The 22,803-nt window shown below is 40.5% G+C and overlaps 1 protein-coding gene across 1 annotated transcript in view; it reads right to left on the bottom strand.

The window, feature by feature from the left end:
- Positions 1-3,522: 3,522 nt before the first annotated feature.
- LOC138969081 (SWI/SNF-related matrix-associated actin-dependent regulator of chromatin subfamily A member 5-like) overlaps positions 3,523-22,803 on the bottom strand; it is a 36,539-nt gene continuing 17,258 nt past the window's right edge. The window contains exons 9-23 of the mRNA XM_070341789.1: positions 21,900-21,968; positions 21,363-21,472; positions 19,451-19,587; positions 17,906-17,995; positions 17,558-17,679; positions 16,562-16,714; positions 16,022-16,154; positions 15,083-15,231; positions 14,054-14,401; positions 11,400-11,525; positions 10,738-10,854; positions 9,981-10,115; positions 9,196-9,408; positions 7,862-7,984; positions 3,523-5,484 (exon numbers count right to left, since the gene is read on the bottom strand). Coding sequence (XP_070197890.1) covers positions 5,416-5,484; positions 7,862-7,984; positions 9,196-9,408; positions 9,981-10,115; positions 10,738-10,854; positions 11,400-11,525; positions 14,054-14,401; positions 15,083-15,231; positions 16,022-16,154; positions 16,562-16,714; positions 17,558-17,679; positions 17,906-17,995; positions 19,451-19,587; positions 21,363-21,472; positions 21,900-21,968 — 2,094 coding nt within the window. The 3' untranslated portion in view covers positions 3,523-5,415. The remainder of the gene's footprint in view (positions 5,485-7,861; positions 7,985-9,195; positions 9,409-9,980; positions 10,116-10,737; positions 10,855-11,399; positions 11,526-14,053; positions 14,402-15,082; positions 15,232-16,021; positions 16,155-16,561; positions 16,715-17,557; positions 17,680-17,905; positions 17,996-19,450; positions 19,588-21,362; positions 21,473-21,899; positions 21,969-22,803) is intronic.

Genomic DNA, 22,803 nt, shown 5'->3' with positions numbered 1-22,803 from the left:
CACCAGTAAATGACAGATTATGCAAAAAATGTAATATGATAGAGGATGAAATACATTTGTTGGATAAATGCACCAAATATACTTCCATTAGAGAAAAATTCATATCAAGCATAGCCTATTCAGGCCAATACACTCTTCCCAGCCAAATATTACAAATACCCAAACTACAAACCCAGCTAGCACAGTTTGTTTACGAATGTTTCAAAAAACGGTGATGTTTTCTTTTACTACAGTTTCTTTGTTAATTAATTACGTGCCTTATAAACTGTGTGTTTCATGGCAATAAAGATTATTCTATTCTATTCTATTCTATTCTATTCACACACACACACACACACACACACACACACACACACACACACACACACACACACACACACACACACAGACACACACACAGACACACCCACACACACACATATACACACACACACACACACACACACACACACACACACACACACACACACACACACACACACACACACACACACACACACACACACACACACACACACACACACACACACACACACACACACACACACACACACACACACACACACACACACACACACACACACACACACACACACACACACACACACACACACACACACACACACACACACACACACACACACACACACACACACACACACACACACACACACACACACACACACACACACACACACACACACACACACACACACACACACACACACACACACACACACACACACACACACACACACACACACACACACACACACACACACACACACACACACACACACACACACACACACACACACACACACACACACACACACACACACACACACACACACACACACACACACACACACACACACACACACACACACACACACACACACACACACACACACACACACACACACACACACACACACACACACACACACAGTAAGCATAGGTGAAACTATGCAAGAAAGCGAGACCCTGGATCTGCCAAGAAGTCTCGGCCCGCTCACAATAACAATGACCGAGACTTTCAATAATTCCTTTGCGTGACGTCTAACCCTCTTACGTCATAATGTGACGTCTTCAAATAGTTTCTATCACACACGTCGAACACTTTTGACCGAGACTGACGTAATCCATAGACTCGGAAATGTTAAAGTTTCTACCACAGACATACACACATACATGAGTTGTTCTTTGCTACTGGTCACAAGTGGGGGTCAGCTCACACGGACGCATTTTTCAATACAGTCTAGGGGAGAAACTGGTCACAAAGCACCCAGTACATGCCAGAGAGATAGGAGAATCGGCACAATCAAAGAAAATACCAAAATCATTCAATAGATATGGAAATATTAAGATTTACTGTGAAAATGCCAGCAAAAATGGCGTCCAAAAACGGGAACGCACACTTGGTGCGTCTTTGAAGACTTACCTCCCGTTCTGTGTTGTTGATAATAGTCGTGTTTGTGCTGTTGTTGTTGAAATAGTATCTAATAAAACTGATGCAGTTCTTGAAATGTTGCAAATTATTGTTGTCTTTGTGAAATGCGAGAGTGTTCTGAGGCGTAATCTGCATACGGCTGATGTCCCACATAGGGTACCCCACTTCGATCAGCGTATCACTCCAAATGAGCTTCATAGCAGAAAAGCAGATACACTACCAACACACTGCATAACAGATCTACAAGTCTGAGCCAGAATCATTGAAATTTACTTTCTGTATAAAATATTGCAATCAAATTTGTTCACGATGTCCCACAAATAACGCAAGTTACCCTCGCCTTCGATTCAAAGTAACAGTCCAATCTGACTTAATTACAATCGAAACGCAGATGACGAACTGATTCACCACAAATTTGTGGTATTTTACACACAAATTTCAACTGTGTTGTTTCGCGATAAACAGCCATAAACAAACAAATGTGGCGCCGTCACGTCGCCTTGGAAGGAATAACGCAGGTGACCAAGGCTTGTTTCCGATACCTGTCTGATTAAAATCATCGTTTTTTCACGAATGACGGCTCTTTGGCAGATCTGGTGAGTTGGAAACTGTCTATGAATGTTTCATTTAATGTCAAATGCGTACATTCTTGTCGATATTGTTACCTTTGGGCTCATAAATTAAGTCAATCGTCGTGTTGTCCGAAAGTGACTTTTGTCAGCATAGAACTTACTGTGCTTTGATCATTGACTGAGAAGAATCTTCCGATGACACTAGTTCATTTCACTACGCGACTGCAGATCTGCAAGGAAACTTATGGCAGGGGAAATAAGCTTAACTGAAGACGAATAAGCGGAGTAACTGTTCTTCAACGGATTGCTCTTACACTGATCTAAATATTTAGATCTTGTCGTCTGCTAGTAAGTAGTCTTCGGTCGTGTGAAAGTCACATCTATTTCGACTGTGTGCATCGATCCGTGTAGTGAAATGTTGATCTTTGATGATTTGGCAACATAACTTCGCTAAATGTGCTTCGAGTGTATCTCCCCGTTAACCGCATTTGAAAACGTCTTTTAACAAGAGTATACCATGTTTCGACAGCCCAGACGGGGAGGATCCTCGATAGCTCACAGGGTATATAATGTTTTCCGCCGTTTTTTGAAGAATCCTTTCAAATTTGCTATTCCAAAAGTACCTTATGACACGACTCGAGTGGCAAAGAACATTCTCTGCAATTCCTGTCTCAGTCCGTGCAGCCGTTTCGGGTCCTATCGTCATCATACAAACATACACACAGACACACAAGAACCAGCTTTAAAAGTTAGATTATGTAGGAACCATGTGAACCAGTGATATTTTCTTATGTACAACAGATACTACAGTAATTCTGCTTTATGAAAAGCAATATTTCAAAAACAAAACTAGAGATTTGAAATTTGACCACTTTTCCCCCTTTCTGTCACCAGTACTGAAGAACAACTCACATACATACACACAAACATACATACGCACGCACAGACAGACAAAGTTTATCATCGCATAGGCTACACTTACGTGGAGCCAAATATGGTTTTTTGGAAAAAAAAAAAAAAAAAAAAAAAAAATCCCGACCTACCGACCCTATTTTTTTGGCCTATGTTACCATAAACAGACCTTCTTTTTTTTTGGCCTAACATCTCCTCTGCACTAGCACATGCTTCCTTGCTCACTTGGGCTTTACAATGTCAATACCTCACACAGACATACGCACCCTCACTTGGGCTTTACAATGTCAATACCTCACACACAGACATACGCACCCTCACTTGGGCTTTACAATGTCAATACCTCACACAGAGACATACGCACCCTGACTTCCCAGACACTTGATTTTCATACTAGCACAAAAATGTTACAGTTTGATACCATTATTTTGCACCAATATTTTGGGCAGAGGTGGGTTCTCTTTTCTTAGCCCACATACCATGCTGCAGAAACAATACTAAAGTAATGTCCTTTGAGCTTTTTTTATTCTGTCCCAAACAAACACACATCCATACTGTCCAAATAAGCCAAAAAGAATGCTGAAGTGAATATTTTGTAACTATTTATTACAACATGAAAAAACTGATTGCAGTTTCTCCATACTGAACATGTCTACACAGACAACATTCAAATAGCACAAAAAACGTTTAGGATGAAATGAAAATGTCAAAAGTTTAAAAATGATGCAATGCAGAAAATGTGATGAACAGAGCACAAAGATTGAGTAAAGTAAACTGAAGTATGTGATGAGAGCACTTTTCCATCAATTTCTATATTGTATTGTTCACAACAGTTGAATGAATTTAAGAGCTGAAGTGATATTAAGAATGTGATAGAAGAAAATGGAACAAAATCAATGACATTTTCATGGACATATTCAAAACACAGGACACAACATCTATCTATACATATAATAAAAGAGAGTGTCTGTCTGTGTGTCTGTGTGTCTGTGTGTCTGTCTGTGGTCGCCATACCTCTGAGATGGCAAGAGGCAGGAACAAGATAGTGTGCACGTACACTCCCTAGGTGCCGCAGATGTGCACCTGGGTTTTAGTTTCTTGATTCACTGTTTCCTTTCTCAGAATATGGACCTCCCATTTATTGAATACAGCCTATATGGTGCAAGACCAGTTCAGTGCCTACTGTTCACCTGTAGCAAGCACATCATGCCAGTGATATTAGAGACTCGCTGTTGCTCCTATGAGGGGAAGAAATGAAGAATGAAAAATTAACTGGACAGTTCCGGAAATTTCTAGAAGGTAAGGGCGATAACTGTTCACCTGTAGCAAGCACATCATGCCAGTGATATTAGAGACTTGCTATTGCTCCTATGAGGGGAAGAAATGAAGAATGAAAAATTAACTGGACAGTTCCGGAAATTTCTAGAAGGTAAGGGAGATAACTCTTTTTAGCACATCATGCCAGTGATATTAGAGACTCGCTGTTGCTCCTATGAGGGGAAGAAATGAAGAATGAAAAATTAACTGGACAGTTCCGGAAATTTCTAGAAGGTAAGGGAGATAACTCTTTTTTGTCTGTGGTTGCCATACCTCTGAGATGGCAAGAGGCAGGAACAAGATAGTGTGCACGTACACTCCCTAGGTGCCGCAGATGTGCACCTGGGTTTTAGTTTCTTGATTCATTGTTTCCTTTCTCAGATTATGGACCTCCCATTTATTGAATACAGCCTATATGGTGCAAGACCAGTTCAGTGCCTACTGTTCACCTTGTTGTGCCCCTACCTCTCTCTCTTCTCTGCTGTACCAATATGAATCTGATGCAACAGTGATTTTCACACATAAAGACAACTGCAAAATATGAACCAACACAGATATAACTTCCTCCAAGCAAGTCGACACTGGAGTTACTTCTCTTGGTACATACAGATAATAAATTAGGTCCCTTGACTAAGCATTCCTTTCACAATCAATATATGCCCTCTTTTTGATCCACAGAAATAAATGCTAAATAGATCACTTCAGTTAAAGGCTCGAGAGATTTTTAACTATAAGGATATTGATAACATTAGTTGCCACTTGACACACACCAATGCTTTAATTGCGCATTACGAAGAGTGAACATTTGCTAAAAGGACTGATAGTAGAACAAATTTTTCACAAACTTCCTGTACTTGCTTTTAATTCTGTGAATTTTTCTGTTCATTTCTAATGTGTGACGTTAAAATACACATTAACAAGAGCACTTTAACCACCAAATTCTTCCTTCATTTGGTGGTTGTTTTCCATTTTCTCAATAAACTTTTATAAGGTGTGATTCATAAAAAAAACCAAATCTGGTGCAGAATGTTAGCCAACTCCCGACACTTGTTGCTTTATGCCCACACTGCCCAAAGAGTTCTTTCCAGATGTCTCTCTCCAACCTAAAGAAGCTGTTGACACACTGTACTTGGTGATGATGTCTTTAGTCATGCTTCAAAATCATGCCTTCTTCTTCTTTGGTCGGCCACGGTTATCTGGCGTTCCATCTGCTTTGCGTTTTTGTGCACTCTGAAAAAGACAAACACCAAAAGTCCAACATTTTGCAAAAGGTCGACAAAATATAACAAAATTACTGCCTCAGATGTCCTTTTCCTTTTGACCAGAATGTTAAATCATCTTCTCTTCACATTGGAGGCTAAAGAACTCAAAAAGAAATCAGTCCCTTTAGGCCAAAAAACAAAAATAGCCTGTTTACGGTTTCCCGAACGACCCTATTTTTTCACGCGACCCTAGACTTTTTTTTGGCATTTGGGGAAAAAAATAAATAAACAAGAAGGGCAAAGCCCATACGACTCACATGCTTTACACATTTTTCCTACCAAAATACATGTGACCTTGACCCAAGGTCAAGGTCATCCAAGGTCATGCAACACAAAGCTGTTAATTCAAGACATAGGAAGTACAATGGTGCTTATTGGCTCTTTCTACCATGAGATATGGTCACTTTTAGTGGTTCACTACCTTATTTTGGTCACATTTCATAAGGGTCAAAGTGACCTTGACCTTGATCATATGTGACCAAATGTGTCTCATGATGAAAGCATAACATGTGCCCCACATAATTTTTAAGTTTGAAACAGTTATCTTCCATAGTTCAGGGTCAAGGTCACTTCAAAATATGTATACAATCCAACTTTGAAGAGCTCCTGTGACCTTGACCTTGAAGCAAGGTAAACCAAACTGGTATCAAAAGATGGGGCTTACTTTGCCCTATATATCATATATAGGTGAGGTATTGAATCTCAAAAACTTCAGAGAAAATGTGAAAAATGTGAAAAATAGCTGTTTTTTAGGCAACATTTATGGCCCCTGCGACCTTGACCTTGAAGCAAGGTCAAGATGCTATGTATGTTTTTTGGGGCCTTGTCATCATACACCATCTTGCCAAATTTGGTACTGATAGACTGAATAGTGTCCAAGAAATATCCAACGTTAAAGTTTTCCGGACGGACGGACGGACGACTCGGGTGAGTACATAGACTCACTTTTGCTTCGCATGTGAGTCAAAAAAGGACAAATGCACAAGTTTGTGCCACCTTCTGAGCTTCTTGTTTTTCTTTCAATTCTGAATTGTGGCTCTAACGGACGGACGGACGGACGACTCGGGTGAGTACATAGACTCACTTTTGCTTCGCATGTGAGTCAATAAATAATAAAAAAATAATTTAAAAAAAGTCTGTTTTTTGGCAAAATAACTTAAAAATATGTTTTTTTGGAAGAAAAAAAAAGGGAAAAAAATCCCGACCTACCGACCCTATTTTTTTTGCCTATGTTACCGTAAACAGACTTTTTTTTTGTGGCCTTTACCTGATCATTTCGTAACATACACATCCACATGGGTGTTACTGGGAAAAATCAAAAAACCTGAAAGGCAGGGGTCCAGGGGCCGCCGAGGCCCCGGCGGGGCACAGGGGCAGCGCCCCGTTGGGGGGTTCAGGGGGGCAACGCTGAAGCAAATTTGCCAAAATGAAAGCATATAGTGGCCATTTCCAGCATTCTCACAGTCAGAAACCATACAAGAAGAAAAGAAGCAGAAACAAAAAAAGTCCACAAAAATAATACAAATGGGATACTTTACTGTCCCAACCAACCAAGCAAAAGCACCGTCAATAATTCAAAAAAAATTCTAGAGCATTCGAAAAATGTCTGACAAGAAACAAGAAACAAGGCTTCCCGCGTTTTCTTGAGTTGAGTGGCATTATCAAAGCCACACACAAACACTGCTTCTGATCTGAGTCCTATAATGTATCCATGCGAGGCTTTTTGAAGAAGGAACGAATGTCTCCTGCACTCTGTAAAGCAGCACGTTTCCCCCCTTTCCCAACCATTCCCACCTCCACTTGTTTGTAACACCTTCCTCTAGTTTTTCATGTAAGGCATTTTGATCGAGCAAAATGCTCAAGTTTGAAAGAAAGTTTCTCGACACCGACGAAACCAAATCATAATAAGCAAGATGGCGGCAAATCCAAGGTAGCGAACCGAGAAAGCACGCGAACCGATGTCAAAAGTCGGATCGGAACCGCTGCTCGTTATTTCAACTTAGCGAAACGAAACGGAAAACCGGAATTTCCGGCTTCAGATTTTTTCAAAAACCGGAAATCAGGCAAAAGCCGGAAGAGTAACACCCATGCATCCATGCTTTTCCCAAATACAGATAAAATGTCCCCTTTACATGAGTTCTCTCTCTCTTTGTTTCTTTCTTTTTCTTTCTTTCTCTCTCGAGCATGTAAGTTCTAGTTCCATCACTCCTTACATTGTTCTCGCTCAACTTTACTGCTCCAAGCATGATATGAGGAAAACGAACATCTATTTTGCTACCAAAACACAGACAGACAAGGCAGAAAGAGCCACACTCTGGACCAATCAGTAAGACATTCACACAAACCTTGCCCGGTGTGCCAGACTTGGGTCCGCCACGCTTCCTGCGATCTGCCTTCTCCCTCTCCTCAAGCTCCATGTTCTCTCGTTCGATCAGCGTGATGAGAGTGTTGCAACGTCTCTGCAGCTCCTGAGGACACAACGAGGTGAAATATATAAATCCTCATGAATTCATCAAACTCAAGTAACAGATAAGCATAGATGCTCACACGCTGTAATTTACAAAGATTGCTCATTAGTTGTGTAACACACATAGGAAAACCCGCCGCAGCATTTGTCACAATTATTGCTGAATATTTGTGCAGTAGTGTAAAACCTGCAGCAGCATTTGCCTCCCAGTCTGCAATTTAAGCGAATAATGAAGGGTAAAAGATGATTTACACTGGTGTTCATCCTTAAACTTGTAACCACAGTGAAAATCTTCTGGTACTGTACAATAGGTCAGTTTGACCTAGGTTGAAAATATGGATATGTCCAAATTTCCTTTCTTTTCCTGCTTGATAGAAAAATTAGTGGTCCAAAGACCTCTTACACCTCAAAAGTACTGAGTGACTGACTGGCAAGGGTCAGACCAATGTGTCAGATCAATCAATATGAGGCTTATATCGCGCGTATTCCGTGGGTACAGTTCTAACCGCAGGGATTTATTTTTAATTTTTTATTTTTATGCAATTTATATCGCGCACATATTCAAGGCGCAGGGATTTATTTATGCCGTGTGAGTTGGAATTTTTTACACAATACATCACGCATTCACATCGGCCAGCAGATCGCAGCCATTTCGGCGCATATCCTACTTTTCACGGCCTATTATTCCAAGTCACACGGGTATTTTGGTGGACATTTTTATCTATGCCTATACAATTTTGCCAGGAAAGACCCTTTTGTCAATCGTGGGATCTTTAACGTGCACACCCCAATGTAGTGTACACGAAGGGACCTCGGTTTTTCGTCTCATCCGAAAGACTAGCACTTGAACCCACCACCTAGGTTAGGAAAGGGGGGAGAAAATTGCTAACGCCCTGACCCAGGGTCGAACTCGCAACCTCTCGCTTCCGAGCGCAAGTGCGTTACCACTCGGCCACCCAGTCCAAATAGTATGCATCTCTGAGGGAAGACTGGGACCTACACTGCAAATGTATGCAGTGGAACCCCCCTTTTAAAACCTCAAAAAATCCAGAAAATCAGGTTTTTAAAAGGAAGGAGTTTTAAAATGGAGATAAATTCACAGGTGTAATGAACAGAAAATCTGAAAAAGCAAGGTCTTAAAATGGAGGAAGTCTTAAATGGGAGGGTCTGAATAGAGGGGTTCCACTGTACTTCTCCCAGCGTCTCACTCACCATGGCAGTCCTGGACTTGATGAACCAGTCGAAGCGGAACTGGGGTGCCTGCCTGACAGCCTGCCTCAGTTCGTCGTACACGTTCTCCTTGTCGAAGCCCAGCTTGTGCAGCATGCAGACCAGGAAGCGATCCTCCTCCTCCGTGTAGTTCTTGCCCTTGTTGGTGCCGTACTGGATGCGCAGCTGGTGGAATGGGGCCCTGTACCGTGCCATCTGAGTGGAGATAAAAAGTGTGAGGGGGTTTTGTTATTCAATTTGTAAAAATATACGGGCAGCAAAAGGCAAGTAAGACTTGGGTTGATATGCACGATAAAGTTACCAACTAAGTGGGAGCTGATCATTGGGTCGGATTGGTTGAGATTGAGTTTTTTTTTAAATTCTGACCAATCCAACCACGCAGCTGGGTGGTGATGGTAACTTTCCCGTTGCACTTCAACCCTGGCCATCATCATAACACAGACTGATATTAAGAGGAGTATGTCAGGTCGCATACTTTCAACGTTTGACATGTGAAAGTTACGAAATTTTACATATGAATTAAAGCATGCAAAAGCTAACAAAAAAAAGAATGACCAACTGACTGGCTGAATGATCAACGAAAAAGGACTACATACTGAAAAAAAGAAGCTCTAACAACATCATCTTTGGGGAACCTATGGCTGAATAATTCATCAAATAGAACATAAAGAGATAGAATATACAGTCACAAGAAGCAACACCAAATGCCGCAAGACAAAAAAACAAGTGATCGCAAAACAAGGTCATGAAAACAAAACGTGGTTTACCTTGGCATCTAGGGCTTTCTTGATGCTGATACGTCTCTGGATGCGAGTCTCTCCGCGGTCAATCTGCGCCATGATACGCTCAATGTCCTGCAGCTCATTGCAACGATCCCAAAACACCGTGGAGTACTGGATCACCTGTAATTACAAATAAATAAATCAATCAGGACAGGTTGGTTGGTCATTGGTTTTTCATGTACCTTCTATCTTTTTTTGCCAATTCAGGACAATTACTGAATTAGTACTGTAGAAAACTGACAAATAAATAATTCAAAATCTCACTCAATATTGGATCTGTTGTTGTGAGTGTCCTAGCAGAGTATATTTACAACTGTTACAACTGTCTTTTTCAGTGGTGTTTGTAATCTCTCAATTTCAAACATCAGACATTCCCTTCAGGTTTTACACAAATCCTTATGTAAAATAAATGCAAAGGGTAAGCAATATGACAACTGTTCAGAGATGGGGACTCCATCAAGATAATAAATCCCCTGAAATCTGAGTATGACTGCCTAAATGGCAGGGGGGGGAACACCCATAGTCTTGCAAAAGACTTAATCTACATAAATGTGCATTTCAAAGTTACAGCATCCTTAAGAAATAGTTTGACTGATTCATTCCATGCTTGGACACAAAGTAGCTACTAAGGCAAAACAGGGACAACTGCAAATTTGCTGATAGTTTCCCCTAAATTGCGTACAAGAGAATAATAGCTGTGTACAAGATAGTAGTGGAGTACAAGATAATAACAGTGGTTTACCTCTTCTGGCGTCTTCCCTTCAACCTCTCTGGCAATGGAGTCGATGTCATCGCGACCATACTTTTCGTTGGCCTTGATGAACTGCTGGAAATCCCGCTTGGTCCAGTTCGTGAAGCCCTGCAACAGAGGATTACAATAGTTTAGTCTGCTGATGGGGAGACTGATTTATTATACCAATGCTAATTTCACAAATTAAATTTTCAGAAAGGTAAGTTTTATGGGATGTTTGATTACAGACAAAACAAACATTCACTAATACATTAATTTCAATCAATCTATCAATCTATCAAGTGGATGAACAAATTTGAAACTTTTTTCTTTTTAATTATAAACAGGTCCTGGCCTGGGCCTTTTTTCCCAGGCACACTTCTCTGCCTGATCTCATATCAAACAATGCCATCATAACTTGTATGAAGAATGAACACAGAGATATTCATGAATAACTACATGAAGAAATGCAGGTATTCTAGCTACCCTGAGACAAATAGTCATTTTTGCTGAACTTCTGTAAATTTAGTCCATGTCAAATGTAATTTTTTTTGTCACTGACACGATCCCTTTCCAAAATACTGAACATTACCAGAGGTGAAGTACCACAGAAGAAAGTTATCATACAGTTCAAGTGACACAAGATTACAAACGTACACACAACAATCTCGTACCTCTTTGAGTAGATCTTCCTTTTCCGTCAACTCTTCCTCTGTCAGCTGTTCTGATTCGTCGATTCTGGTCTGCTCCTCTTTCCGCACACGGTCAGCATCCGCACCTAGGTCAGGGTTCTTGGGTACCTGGACAGATGGAAAAAATGCACAAATGAAAACAACTTGTGTATCAACTGCAAACAACTAGACTGGGGCGGGGATATAGCTCAGTTGGTAGTGCGCTGGATTTGTATTCAGCTGGCCGCTGACAGCGTGACTTCGTCCCCACGTTCGGCGGAAATTTATTTCACAGAGTCAACTTTGTGTGCAGACTCTCTTCGGTGTCCGAACACCCCCCGTGTACACTACAGTAGTACCTGCCATATCCGGTCACCCATTAGTCATTGCAAAGGTGACCGCAAATATCAGGTGGCCGTTCATTACAGGCCCCCTCCTCCTCCAAAAAACCCCCAAAAACACGATCAAGTTTTCATGAAGAAAAGAAAGCGATCATACACGAGCCGCCGATTCATTGTCTCTGTTAGTTTTGCTTTTGTTTATACATCTTAATTATTTGCGTGTTTAACTCGATCGTCCTGGCTAAGCTATTGTTTCGTATGTTTCTATGTGTGTTGTTTGGATTATTATATATGTATTTGAGTGTCAGATAAACAAGTGTTTCAAACTCACATCAGCTGTGATCGATCCGGAAGTGACTACCGTAAATGTACATGTATGCGCATGTCTGTATTTACAGTTTGCGCATGCGTAAGTATTCTCTGCTGCCTTAATAACCTTCACTCTTTGCTCTAAAGTCAGCACCAGTCTTTTCTTTGTTGGAGTTTGTGTTGCCATTCTGAAAGACTGACTGACTGACTGAACAAATTCTTGACGGGCTTGCAAAGGCTTCAAATAATCACTCAACAATCACTCACGTCTTCATTCACGAAACAAACAAACACAAACACGCAGCGATCGCTCACACTCCAATGTAAACAAAAACAATCTTGAGTTTGACTCGTCAGCTTTATTAACAGGCGATACATGTGTTAACAGTTATAGAAAGTGGACAGGTGCTGATTTCTAACGGCCAGATAGCAGGTGGGAGGTGGGTGGGCGGGGAGAGCCACAGGCGCTCGCCCGCGAAAGTGACAAGTGGCCGTTAAGTGGCCGCTCCTGTCGAGTAAGAGGGGCACCTTAGGGCAAAAATCAGTGACCGTTGACCGCGTCAGACAGGTTAACGGCCATTAAGAGTCAATTATAGAAGGAAAACTCATTAGTCATGGGAAAGCTGGCCGCTCCAGGCAGGTTCACGCCCACGAAAGGGCCGGAAATGGAAGGGACTACTGTACATTGGGTGTGCACGTTAAAGATCCCACGATTGACAAAAGGGTCTTTCCTGGCAAAATTGCTTAGGCACAGTTAATAATTGTCTACCTATACCCGTGTGACTTGGAATAATAGGCCGTGAAAGGTAAATATGCGCCGAAATGGCTGCAATCTACTGGCCGTATAAAATTCCATCTCACACGGCATCATTGCAGAGCGCCTAGAACTGTACCCACGGAATATGCGCGATATAAGCCTCATATTGATATTCAACAGTTCCGTCGCGATATAACCTTGAATGGTTGAAAACGACGTTAAACACCAAATAAAGAAAGAAAGAAAGAATTCAACAGTTTACATCACTTTACACCAGAACCAACCTGTCTGAATGGTATTCCTCATGGATAGTTTTGACCTCACAGATTGCTCCAGAACCAACAAGCGATAAATAAACCATTGTAATTGACAAGTTGTGTTTCTTTTTCCTGCACTTTCAGCAAATGTTGGTTATTTTGACGTGCAATAACAAATCATTCTTTCTGTTGATGCTTTACTGTACAAACCTTCAAAATCTCTACAGGCTCTCAGGACTCATGAAAAGAAGGTAAAACTTTAAATCTGCACTGACTTTTTCTCTCCTCGCAGACCTCAAACTTTGAGATCAAATATTAACATGAACTTCTTCTGCAAGTCTGAATTGAGATGTCTTCTTCAAGTCTAAATTGAGATGTCTTCTGCAAGTCTGAATTGAGATGTCTTCTGCAAGTCTGAATTGAGATGTCTTCTGCAAGTCTGAATTGAGATGTCTTCTGCAAGTCTGAATTGAGATGTCTTCTGCAAGTCTAAATTGAGATGTCTTCTGCAAGTCTGAATTGAGATGTCTTCTGCAAGTCTAAATTGAGATGTCTTCTGCAAGTCTGAATTGAGATGTCTTCTGCAAGTCTGATTGAGATGTTTTCTGCAAGTCTGAATTGAGATGTCTTCTGCAAGTCTGAATTGAGATGTCTTGTGCAAGTCTGAATTGAGATGTCTTGTGCAAGTCTGAATTGAGATGTCTTGTGCAAGTCTGAATTGAGATGTCTTCTGCAAATCTGAATTGAGATGTCTTCTGCAAGTCTGAATTGAGATGTCTTGTGCAAGTCTGAATTGAGATGTCTTCTGCAAGTCTGAATTGAGATGTCTTCTGCAAGTCTAAATTGAGATGTCTTCTGCAAGTCTAAATTGAGATGTCTTCTGCAAGTCTGAATTGAGATGTCTTCTGCAAGTCTGAATTGAGATGTCTTCTGCAAGTCTGAATTGAGATGTTTTCTGCAGGTCTTTTTCTTCGCTGATATTAACTGACTTACCCTGTATCCAATGGACTTGCGGTAGAAGTAGATCTCCTTGTCGAGAAGTTCAAACAAGCGTGGAGGGAAGAACTGGAAATCCTGAATGTTGGGCTGCTTGGGCGGACGTGGGGCCTTCGGGGCTTTAGGCTCGCTCACACGTAGCGCCTCTCTGAAATAAGCGTCCACTGCGTAGTTGGCTTTGCGCTCTCGCTTTGGGGGCTCAATCCAGCCGCCCAGCGTGCCCAGCTTCTGTTTCTCACGGTAATCCTCGCCTTCAAACTGGTAGACGGAGTCCTGCGTGTCCATGGTGAACGTGCGGAGACTGCTCTCGCCCAGATCGTCCAGCTTCTTCTTCAGTTCTGTTGTCTGCACAGCAAGAAAATAAAGGATCAAACAGGATTTAAACACGTGTTTTCACATTTTAAAAGAATTTGAGATTTGGCCCAAACTTATTTGCTAAACACAAATTTTTTTTTTTTAAATCCAACACAAACTATAAAACTTTGCTGCTACAAACTCAGCACAAAACAAAACTGGTTGTGAAAAAGGGAGATAGAGATAGATTTGAATTACTCATCATCACCTTTAACTTATAATCTCGGGAGCCCAAATAATTAATTTCAGGCATGAACAATTTATCAACTGATCAATAAACAAGCAAATTAGCAAAGCATAAAAGAATGAACAATTTATCAACTGATCCATAAACAAATAAATAAGCATAGTATAAAAGAATTAAGAAGTTATCAACTGATCAATAAACAAGCAAATTAGCAAAGCATAAAAGAATGAACAATTTATCAACTGATCAATAAACAAATAAATAAGCATAGTATAAAAGAATTAAGAAGTTATCAACTGATCAATAAACAAGCAAATTCGCTAAGCATAAAAGAATGAAAAAGTTATCAACTGATCAATAAACGAACAAATAAGCAAAGCATAAAAGACACCAGCAAAACACAAAAGCCAATGGATCATCAGCAACCTCTTCATTTTTGCTAAAACTCTCTCGACTATCAACTTGAGTTCATCCCCCTCTCTTACCTTCTGCACTCCCTTGGCGATGATGGAGTCGATGTCCTCGTCCGTGATCTCGCTGTCCTTGGAGGCAAAGACGTGGCTGGCCCCGTGACGGATCATGTTCAGCACCTCATCCTTGCCCAGCTTGTTGGTGGTGTTGTCCACCAGACGACCTGCAAAACCACAGCAATAAGGGTAAAAAAATACACTGCTGACTTGTGTCTAACACTTATCCCGTGAGTGACTGCTTAGGAATTTCAGATGTATTTTAGTGCAACTCTTAATTCTTAGTAAATGTGATGTGCTTTAGTGTTGTTGGTTTTAGTGCAATTCTTAATTCTTAGTAAATGTGATGTATTTCATGTCTGTAACCGCCCGACACTGCATGGCAATGTTCCTTGTTTTTATAGGGACAGTTACATTTTGATTCTTGAGTCTATTCTGCAATCAAAAAAGGTTTAGTTATTGAAAACGTATAATTCAGGACAAAACCAAACATTCACAAAGGTGTTTTGGATTTCTATTTATCCTACAAGTTTGTTCTCTTTCTTTTTTTGCATCCTTCTGCTACTGTGGCTGCCTTGTTTCGCGCTAAACCGACACTGCAGAAATCATCGTTGCGGAGATCCAGCACCGTGGAATGCAGTCTTCCTTGCTGTTTTCAATACATTTTGTTTTCAGGTTTGATTGTTTTATTTTCATCTTAATCCGTCCAGCAAATATACAATTCCCACATCACACACCACAAGTAAAAGCAGGACGGATAGAGAGCAAAGAGAGGCTCTCTTGCTGACAAACAAAAAGTTAATCCAATAAGTCACGTGACTTTACTTTTTCCAGAAAAGATACGAAGAAACAAGCATAACCACACCTCCCATTCTTCTTTTGAAACTTTTTATCAGCAAAAACGTTCGACTTTATAAAACATTGTAGTTTTCATCGGGTATGTCACACTTTCTGTACCTTGTTGGATGACAACGTTGTCCAGCTTGAGTTTCATTTCAGCTCGTTCCACGATGCGTTCCTCCACTGTGTTTTCTGTCAGGAAGCGGAACACCTGAACCTGCTTCTTCTGGCCGATTCGATGAGCTCGGTCCTGTCAATCATGCAAAGGCAATAGTTAGATCAAAATCACATCCTGGCCTGCCCTCTTCATATACTGCCCTCTTAGCCTCTTTTTGTTGGGTTGCATGTATCTTCTTGTTTGATTTTGTGTTGTGTGTTGTTTTGTGTGTGTGTGTTATGTTGTGTTGTGTTGTGCTGTGCGGTGCAGTGCAGTGCAGTGCTGTGCTGTGTGTGTATAAAACCAAGCTCTACAATTACGAATGAATAACCATTCAGCGTAAAAACAACCCTCAAGATACTACTTATCTTTAAGCCCAGGCCAAGCCTCCCCCCCCCCCCCCCCCCCCCCAAATTCCCAATCTTTTTGGTGATGGGCCTAGAGCATCTACAATAACAAAAAGTTAATAGTTGTAGGTGAGATCAGACCAAAAATCCTACCATAGCCTGCAGGTCAACTTGTGGGTTCCAGTCCGAGTCAAAGAGAATGACGATGTCAGCGGTGGCCAGGTTGATTCCCAAACCTCCCGCACGGGTACTCAACATGAAGACAAACTTGGAGCTGTCAGGAGCGTTAAACTCCAGAATGGATTTCTGCACACAGAACATAGTAGTAAGGCCTAAAAAAAAAAATAGGTGTGGTTACGGTAACCCGACCTACCCTATTTTTAGGGGCCGACCCTATAACTTTTTATTACATTTGCCACCAAAAAAAACACAAAAAAAACACGAGTGCAGAAAACGCAATAAAAGCGAAATCGCTCGAGTTGCACACTTATTTCCCTGTCATGTAGGTTTAATTTGTACACATTAGAAAAAAAAGTTAAAAACAAAAAAAGTGATTTGCCTAACTTCCTACCCTATTTTTTTTTGGCTATGTTACCGTAACCACACCTATTTTTTTTTGGCCTAACACACATAATTATATACATTTTGACTTATCTGAAAGAAAAGCTATGTCTACAAAAAAACTGTGATTTTTATTCTCTGCATGTCAGCACCTTTTCCGATTCCTTCCATCAAACCTTCAAAACCATCAAGGCCATGTCATTTCTATGCATTTCTGTAGACAACAACAATCATGTAGGTATACAATATGCCTCATTAAAAACAGCATTGTTAAAACATTATGTTAAGCTCTTTTCTATCCTTTCTCCTTCTCAGAGAGTCAACACCTCCTTCAGGGTCTGTGAACCAAGAATCTTCACAAACCATCTCATTTTTAAACTGGCTGGTGACATACATTTTTAAAAATAAGCATCCTTGACAATGTGAACTCTGGACAAATATCACCAAAAACAAAAAACTACCAGAGATGAAACTGTAGATTCAACAACATTTACAGGCTATGATTCTGATCAACACATCACACAGTATCCGCTCCAACATAAATGTACACAGTGTAGATTCGGGCTCAAAAGCAGCAAGACATCTCACCTCTCTGTCTTCGTGTGGGGTGGATCCATCCAGACGGCAGTAATCGTATTGCTTCCAGAAACAGTAATCTTCCAGAATGTCCAGCATACGTGTCATCTGACTGAAGATCAGCACACGTGAATCTGTGCACAAAACCAGCATATAGTGTATCAATTAAACAAATAACATGCACTTGTCTGATTGTCAACTGTTTATTTATATATAAAAACATTACATGGGATCGCAGAAGGAGAAGAGAAACAATGTGAAGTTTTTTGTCTACTACTGGATAGATGTACAGCCAGAACGATGATGATGATGATGATGATGATGATGAGGAACCAGCTTAATTCCCATTAGACTACTGACCGTTCTCCTTCATCCTTGGCAGCAGTTTGTCCAGAATCACCATTTTGCCGCAGTTCTCCACTAGGTGGAAGTCTGTCGTGTATGGGGGACCTGCACACACATTCATGTTGTTAAAAAATACAGCAACGCAGAGGAACGAGTTAGAACTCAGTCACCTTTCTTGTCAAAGACTTAACAGGCAAGCTAACCAATAAACTATAACAAGAAGGGCAAAGCCCATACGACTCACATGCTTGACCTCGACCTTTAGGGTAACTAAACCTAGCAATGACATCATACACTAAGAACTGCTTTACACATTTTTCCTACCAAAATACATGTGACCTTGACCCAAGGTCAAGGTCATCCAAGGTCATGCAACACAAAGCTGTTAATTCAAGACATAGGAAGTACAATGGTGCTTATTGGCTCTTTCTACCATGAGATATGGTCACTTTTAGTGGTTCACTACCTTATTTTGGTCACATTTCATAAGGGTCAAAGTGACCTTGACCTTGATCATATGTGACCAAATGTGTCTCATGATGAAAGCATAACATGTGCCCCACATAATTTTTAAGTTTGAAACAGTTATCTTCCATAGTTCAGGGTCAAGGTCACTTCAAAATATGTATACAATCCAACTTTGAAGAGCTCCTGTGACCTTGACCTTGAAGCAAGGTAAACCAAACTGGTATCAAAAGATGGGGCTTACTTTGCCCTATATATCATATGTAGGTGAGGTATTCAATCTCAAAAACTTCAGAGAAAATGGGAAAAATGTGAAAAATACCTGTTTTTTAGACAACATTTATGGCCCCTGCGACCTTGACCTTGAAGCAAGGTCAAGATGCTATGTATGCTTTTTGGGGCCTTGTCATCATACACCATCTTGCCAAATTTGGTACTGATAGACTGAATAGTGTCCAAGAAATATCCAACGTTAAAGTTTTCCGGACGGACGGACGGACGACTCGGGTGAGTACATAGACTCACTTTTGCTTCGCATGTGAGTCAAAAATGAAAAATAAAAGCAAAACAAATAATACAAATAATCCCAATAGAAAAGAACAACAGATTTGCAAGGTTTAGAACAGCAAGTAAAACATGGTAACGACCAACAACAAAAAAGAAGAAAAAATGCACTGTGTTCAGCCTAGGCATCAGATATTGATCAATGACACATTCATTTTTAATGCCAGAACATTCTGGTTCAGAGTCAATCTTCTAATCAGGCCATTGTATGCCTTATTTGTTAACAGCAAGATTACTCGCCCACACATACCACACATACTAATACAAACAGCAGAATCCAAAAAGTTAGCATTGTTCCCGAGAAGATTTTACAATGGATTAGTTTGAGACTTTACTGTCAGACTAACTTCTCAAGATGCCTGTGGCTTGCAAGAATATTTTAAAATGCACCTTTATTCGAACAGCCATGAACTTTTTAAATGCTGTTAACAACTTTTAATCTGGCAATTGGATTCTTCTGCGGGTTTGTCCGAGTGTTGGCATGCCTGTTTGTCTGTGGATATGGGAAAATGATGACAGCAGAAAACTCACCTGGCTCCATGCCGTCAAAGAGGTAGGGGTGGTTGGAACACTTTCTCAGCTGCATGAGAATGTTGAGGAGACGCATCTTGTCTGACTTGCCAGCGCCGTTTACAACATCAATGTCCTTCATTAGGATCTTCGTGTAGCTGTGTATCACAAACAATTTCACTGTCAAACTGCAAAGCTATGAGGCTTGATAACTAGATAGTGAAATGAGCATGATATAACTTTAAAGTACTGCAGTGACACTTCATCATGACAATCTTTCTTTCTTTATTTGGTGTTTAACGTCGTTTTCAACCACGAAGGTTATATCGCGACGGGGAAAGGGGGGAGATGGGATAGAGCCACTTGTCAATTGTTTCTTGTTCACAAAAGCACTAATCAAAAATTTGCTCCAGGGGCTTGCAACGTAGTACAATATATTACCTTACTGGGAGAATGCAAGTTTCCAGTACAAAGGACTTAACATTTTTTACATACTGCTTGACTAAAATCTTTACAAAAATTGACTATATTCTATACAAGAAACACTTAACAAGGGTAAAAAGAGAAACAGAATCCGTTAGTCGACTCTTACAACATGCTCGGGAGCATCGAGTAAATTCTTCCCCCTAACCCGCGGGGGGGATCATGACAATCATCATAAGAATAGCTTCAGCTACACAGCTGCTTTTCCCCCTCAAAAATCACAGGTTTACTGTTGTAATAAGGATTACCAACAAATATGAAACATTGTGCAAAGCTAAACATTTTATTAACAAATTTAAGAATTCAAAACCTTCCGCAAGGTGTTCACACCTATTTCAATCACACAATCAAACCTCAAAGTCATCCGACCTTCAAGCAAAAGTCAACATCGGAATTCAAAATAACATTCCTAAACCAAATCAACACAGTGCACAGACAAAAACAAGCAGGGCCAGCATGCAAGTCAAGGTTAGAGACTTTAGTCCGGGTTTTGCACTTGGAGTATTTTCAAACAACCTTGGCGTATTTTCAGAAAAAATGAGTGTACTCCTACTCCACACAGCATTTAAACATCCATGATTCAACATGCTTCGCACGCGTCCGTTGCACCGTTAATTAAGTTTACCAATACATTTAAAACAATTGCATCTTTCAATGTTTAATGACAAAAGCTGTAATCATTGATCAAATGCAGAGTTATCCAGTTATGTTTAATCATTAATATAAACAGTGCCCCAGTTAAATATACAGGAATGGCAGGGATGTGCTTGTGAAAACAAGAAGAGCAAACGCTCGATCGAGTCACTTTCGCAGTTCTGAATATTATATGAGGCATCAGATGGACAGGAAGAAATTGCTATTCACAACACAATGAGTCACGTTCACATAAAATTTGAGCCCGGTCACTTTTATAGTTTCCGAGAAAAGCCCAACGTTAAGTTGTGTGTTGCCGAACAGAAAAGGCTAGTTATCTCCCTTGTTTTTCTGATAACGTTCGTAAAAGGCTACAGATGTAAATACTTTGATGTAAAGAATAATCCTACAAAGTTTCAATCACATCCGATGAACTTTGTCAAAGATATAAAATGTCTAATTTTTCCTAAAGTGTAGAGGTCATTGGAGGTCACGACTAAACAAAATATGAGCCCGATCGCTTTGATAGTTTCCGAGAAAAGTCCAACGTTAAGGTGGTGTCTACGGACTAACACTGACCGATTACATAGAGTCACTTTTTCTCAAGTGACTCAAAAAAGTAGTCTAGGAATTTTTTTCCTCGTATTTTTTTTCACCGACCGTACTGATCGTATTTTAGACAATGAGGCGTACAAAATATGACGAAATCGTATGGGTTCCCAGGTCTGTGTACCCTCAATGCAGTTTATCCCTGCCTAAAGTCTCTAAACTCAACTCCTGCATACCGGCTCAGAACAATTTGAAGTGTTTGACTCACAGCTCTCTCTGCATCTTGCTGAGGCCCACAAAGATCTTGGTCTCCTTCTTGGGCAGAAGCTTTTTCTCCACGTCGGCCTTGATACGACGCAGCAAGAACGGCCTCAGCACCTGTTCACACAAGCTGAAGCACTCAGGTCAAAGCTCACAAAAAAATCCTAACACACAAGTCAAAGCTCACGCAGAAACACAACACAAATGTCCAAGAGAATAAAATGCAATCTAGGATAAAATGCAATCTTGCCAATCGCAACATTTCAGATGAGCCTTCAAAATTACCTTGTTCTTAAGGCATTGTCTTTAAGTAAGTCTGTTCCAGAAAAGCAAGCACTCAAAGTACAGTTCAGCCCTACCCAACCAACCCTTCTGCCTTCATGCAAAGGTTTTTTCCTTCTAATTTCACATACTCCATACTTCAATCTGAATTCTAATTTTATCATCCAGGAATACTATTTTGGCCAAAGTGAGTATGAGAGAAAGTTAGAATGGGAGAGGGGGAAAAAATCCCTCCATCAAATGTGAAAAAGTGTTAACTTACGTTGTGCAACCTCTCCACCATCTGGTTGTTGTCCACAAAGTTCTCTGTGTTGAACCAGGCATCGAAGTCCTAAAAAATTAAACCATCATCATGCTCAGTCAAGAAATCATCATGACATCATCATCATCTTCATGAAATCATCATAACGTCATCATCATCAACATCCTCAGAAAATCATGACTTCTTCATCATCATCATCATCATCAAGAAATCATCATCATCTTCATGAAATCATCATAACGTCATCATCATCAACATCCTCAGAAAATCACGACTTCTTCATCATCATCATCATCATCAAGAAATCATCATGAGATCATCCTCATTGTCAACAAATCATCATGACGTCATCATCATCGTCAACAAATCATCAGTATGAATTGAAAATTTTAATCTAAATTTTAATTTGATTATATACTTACCCAACTCACATACAGCAATTTACTTCAGTTTAGTGCTAGGACGCTGAATAGCATCGCCTTGGTAACAAGGGGAGGTCACCCTAAAAAAGAGCTACCTTGACCCCTTAACAGGACAAAGTCACACGTGACTTCCTGACCTTGCCGCCATCTTTGAATCATTCTATCGAAAGCGAACATAGAAAAATTTCCCTCTTTTTTAGGAAAAACCCCCATAAAACCCCAAAAGCGGGGCAGGAGGGCGGGTATCCACTATGTGAGTTGGGTAAGTATATAATCAAATTAAAATTTAGATTAAAATTTTCAATTAAATTACATATCTTATCCCAACTCACATACAGCAGAATGCTAATGAAGGAGGTGGGAAAACAAAATTCCACTTGTCCAGCAGCGACAATGGCTGGTAGGGAGCTACTGCCATCATGACGAGTGCTGGCCACATCTCGCAGGTAAAAGTTGATGAAGACGCCCTGCGATTTCCAGTA

Source organism: Littorina saxatilis, linkage group LG6 (genome assembly GCF_037325665.1).
Source record: "Littorina saxatilis isolate snail1 linkage group LG6, US_GU_Lsax_2.0, whole genome shotgun sequence".
NCBI classification, from domain to species: Eukaryota; Metazoa; Mollusca; class Gastropoda; order Littorinimorpha; family Littorinidae; genus Littorina; species Littorina saxatilis.
Note: the sequence above shows the minus strand (reverse complement) of the source record. Positions and strands in the feature narration are given on the sequence as shown.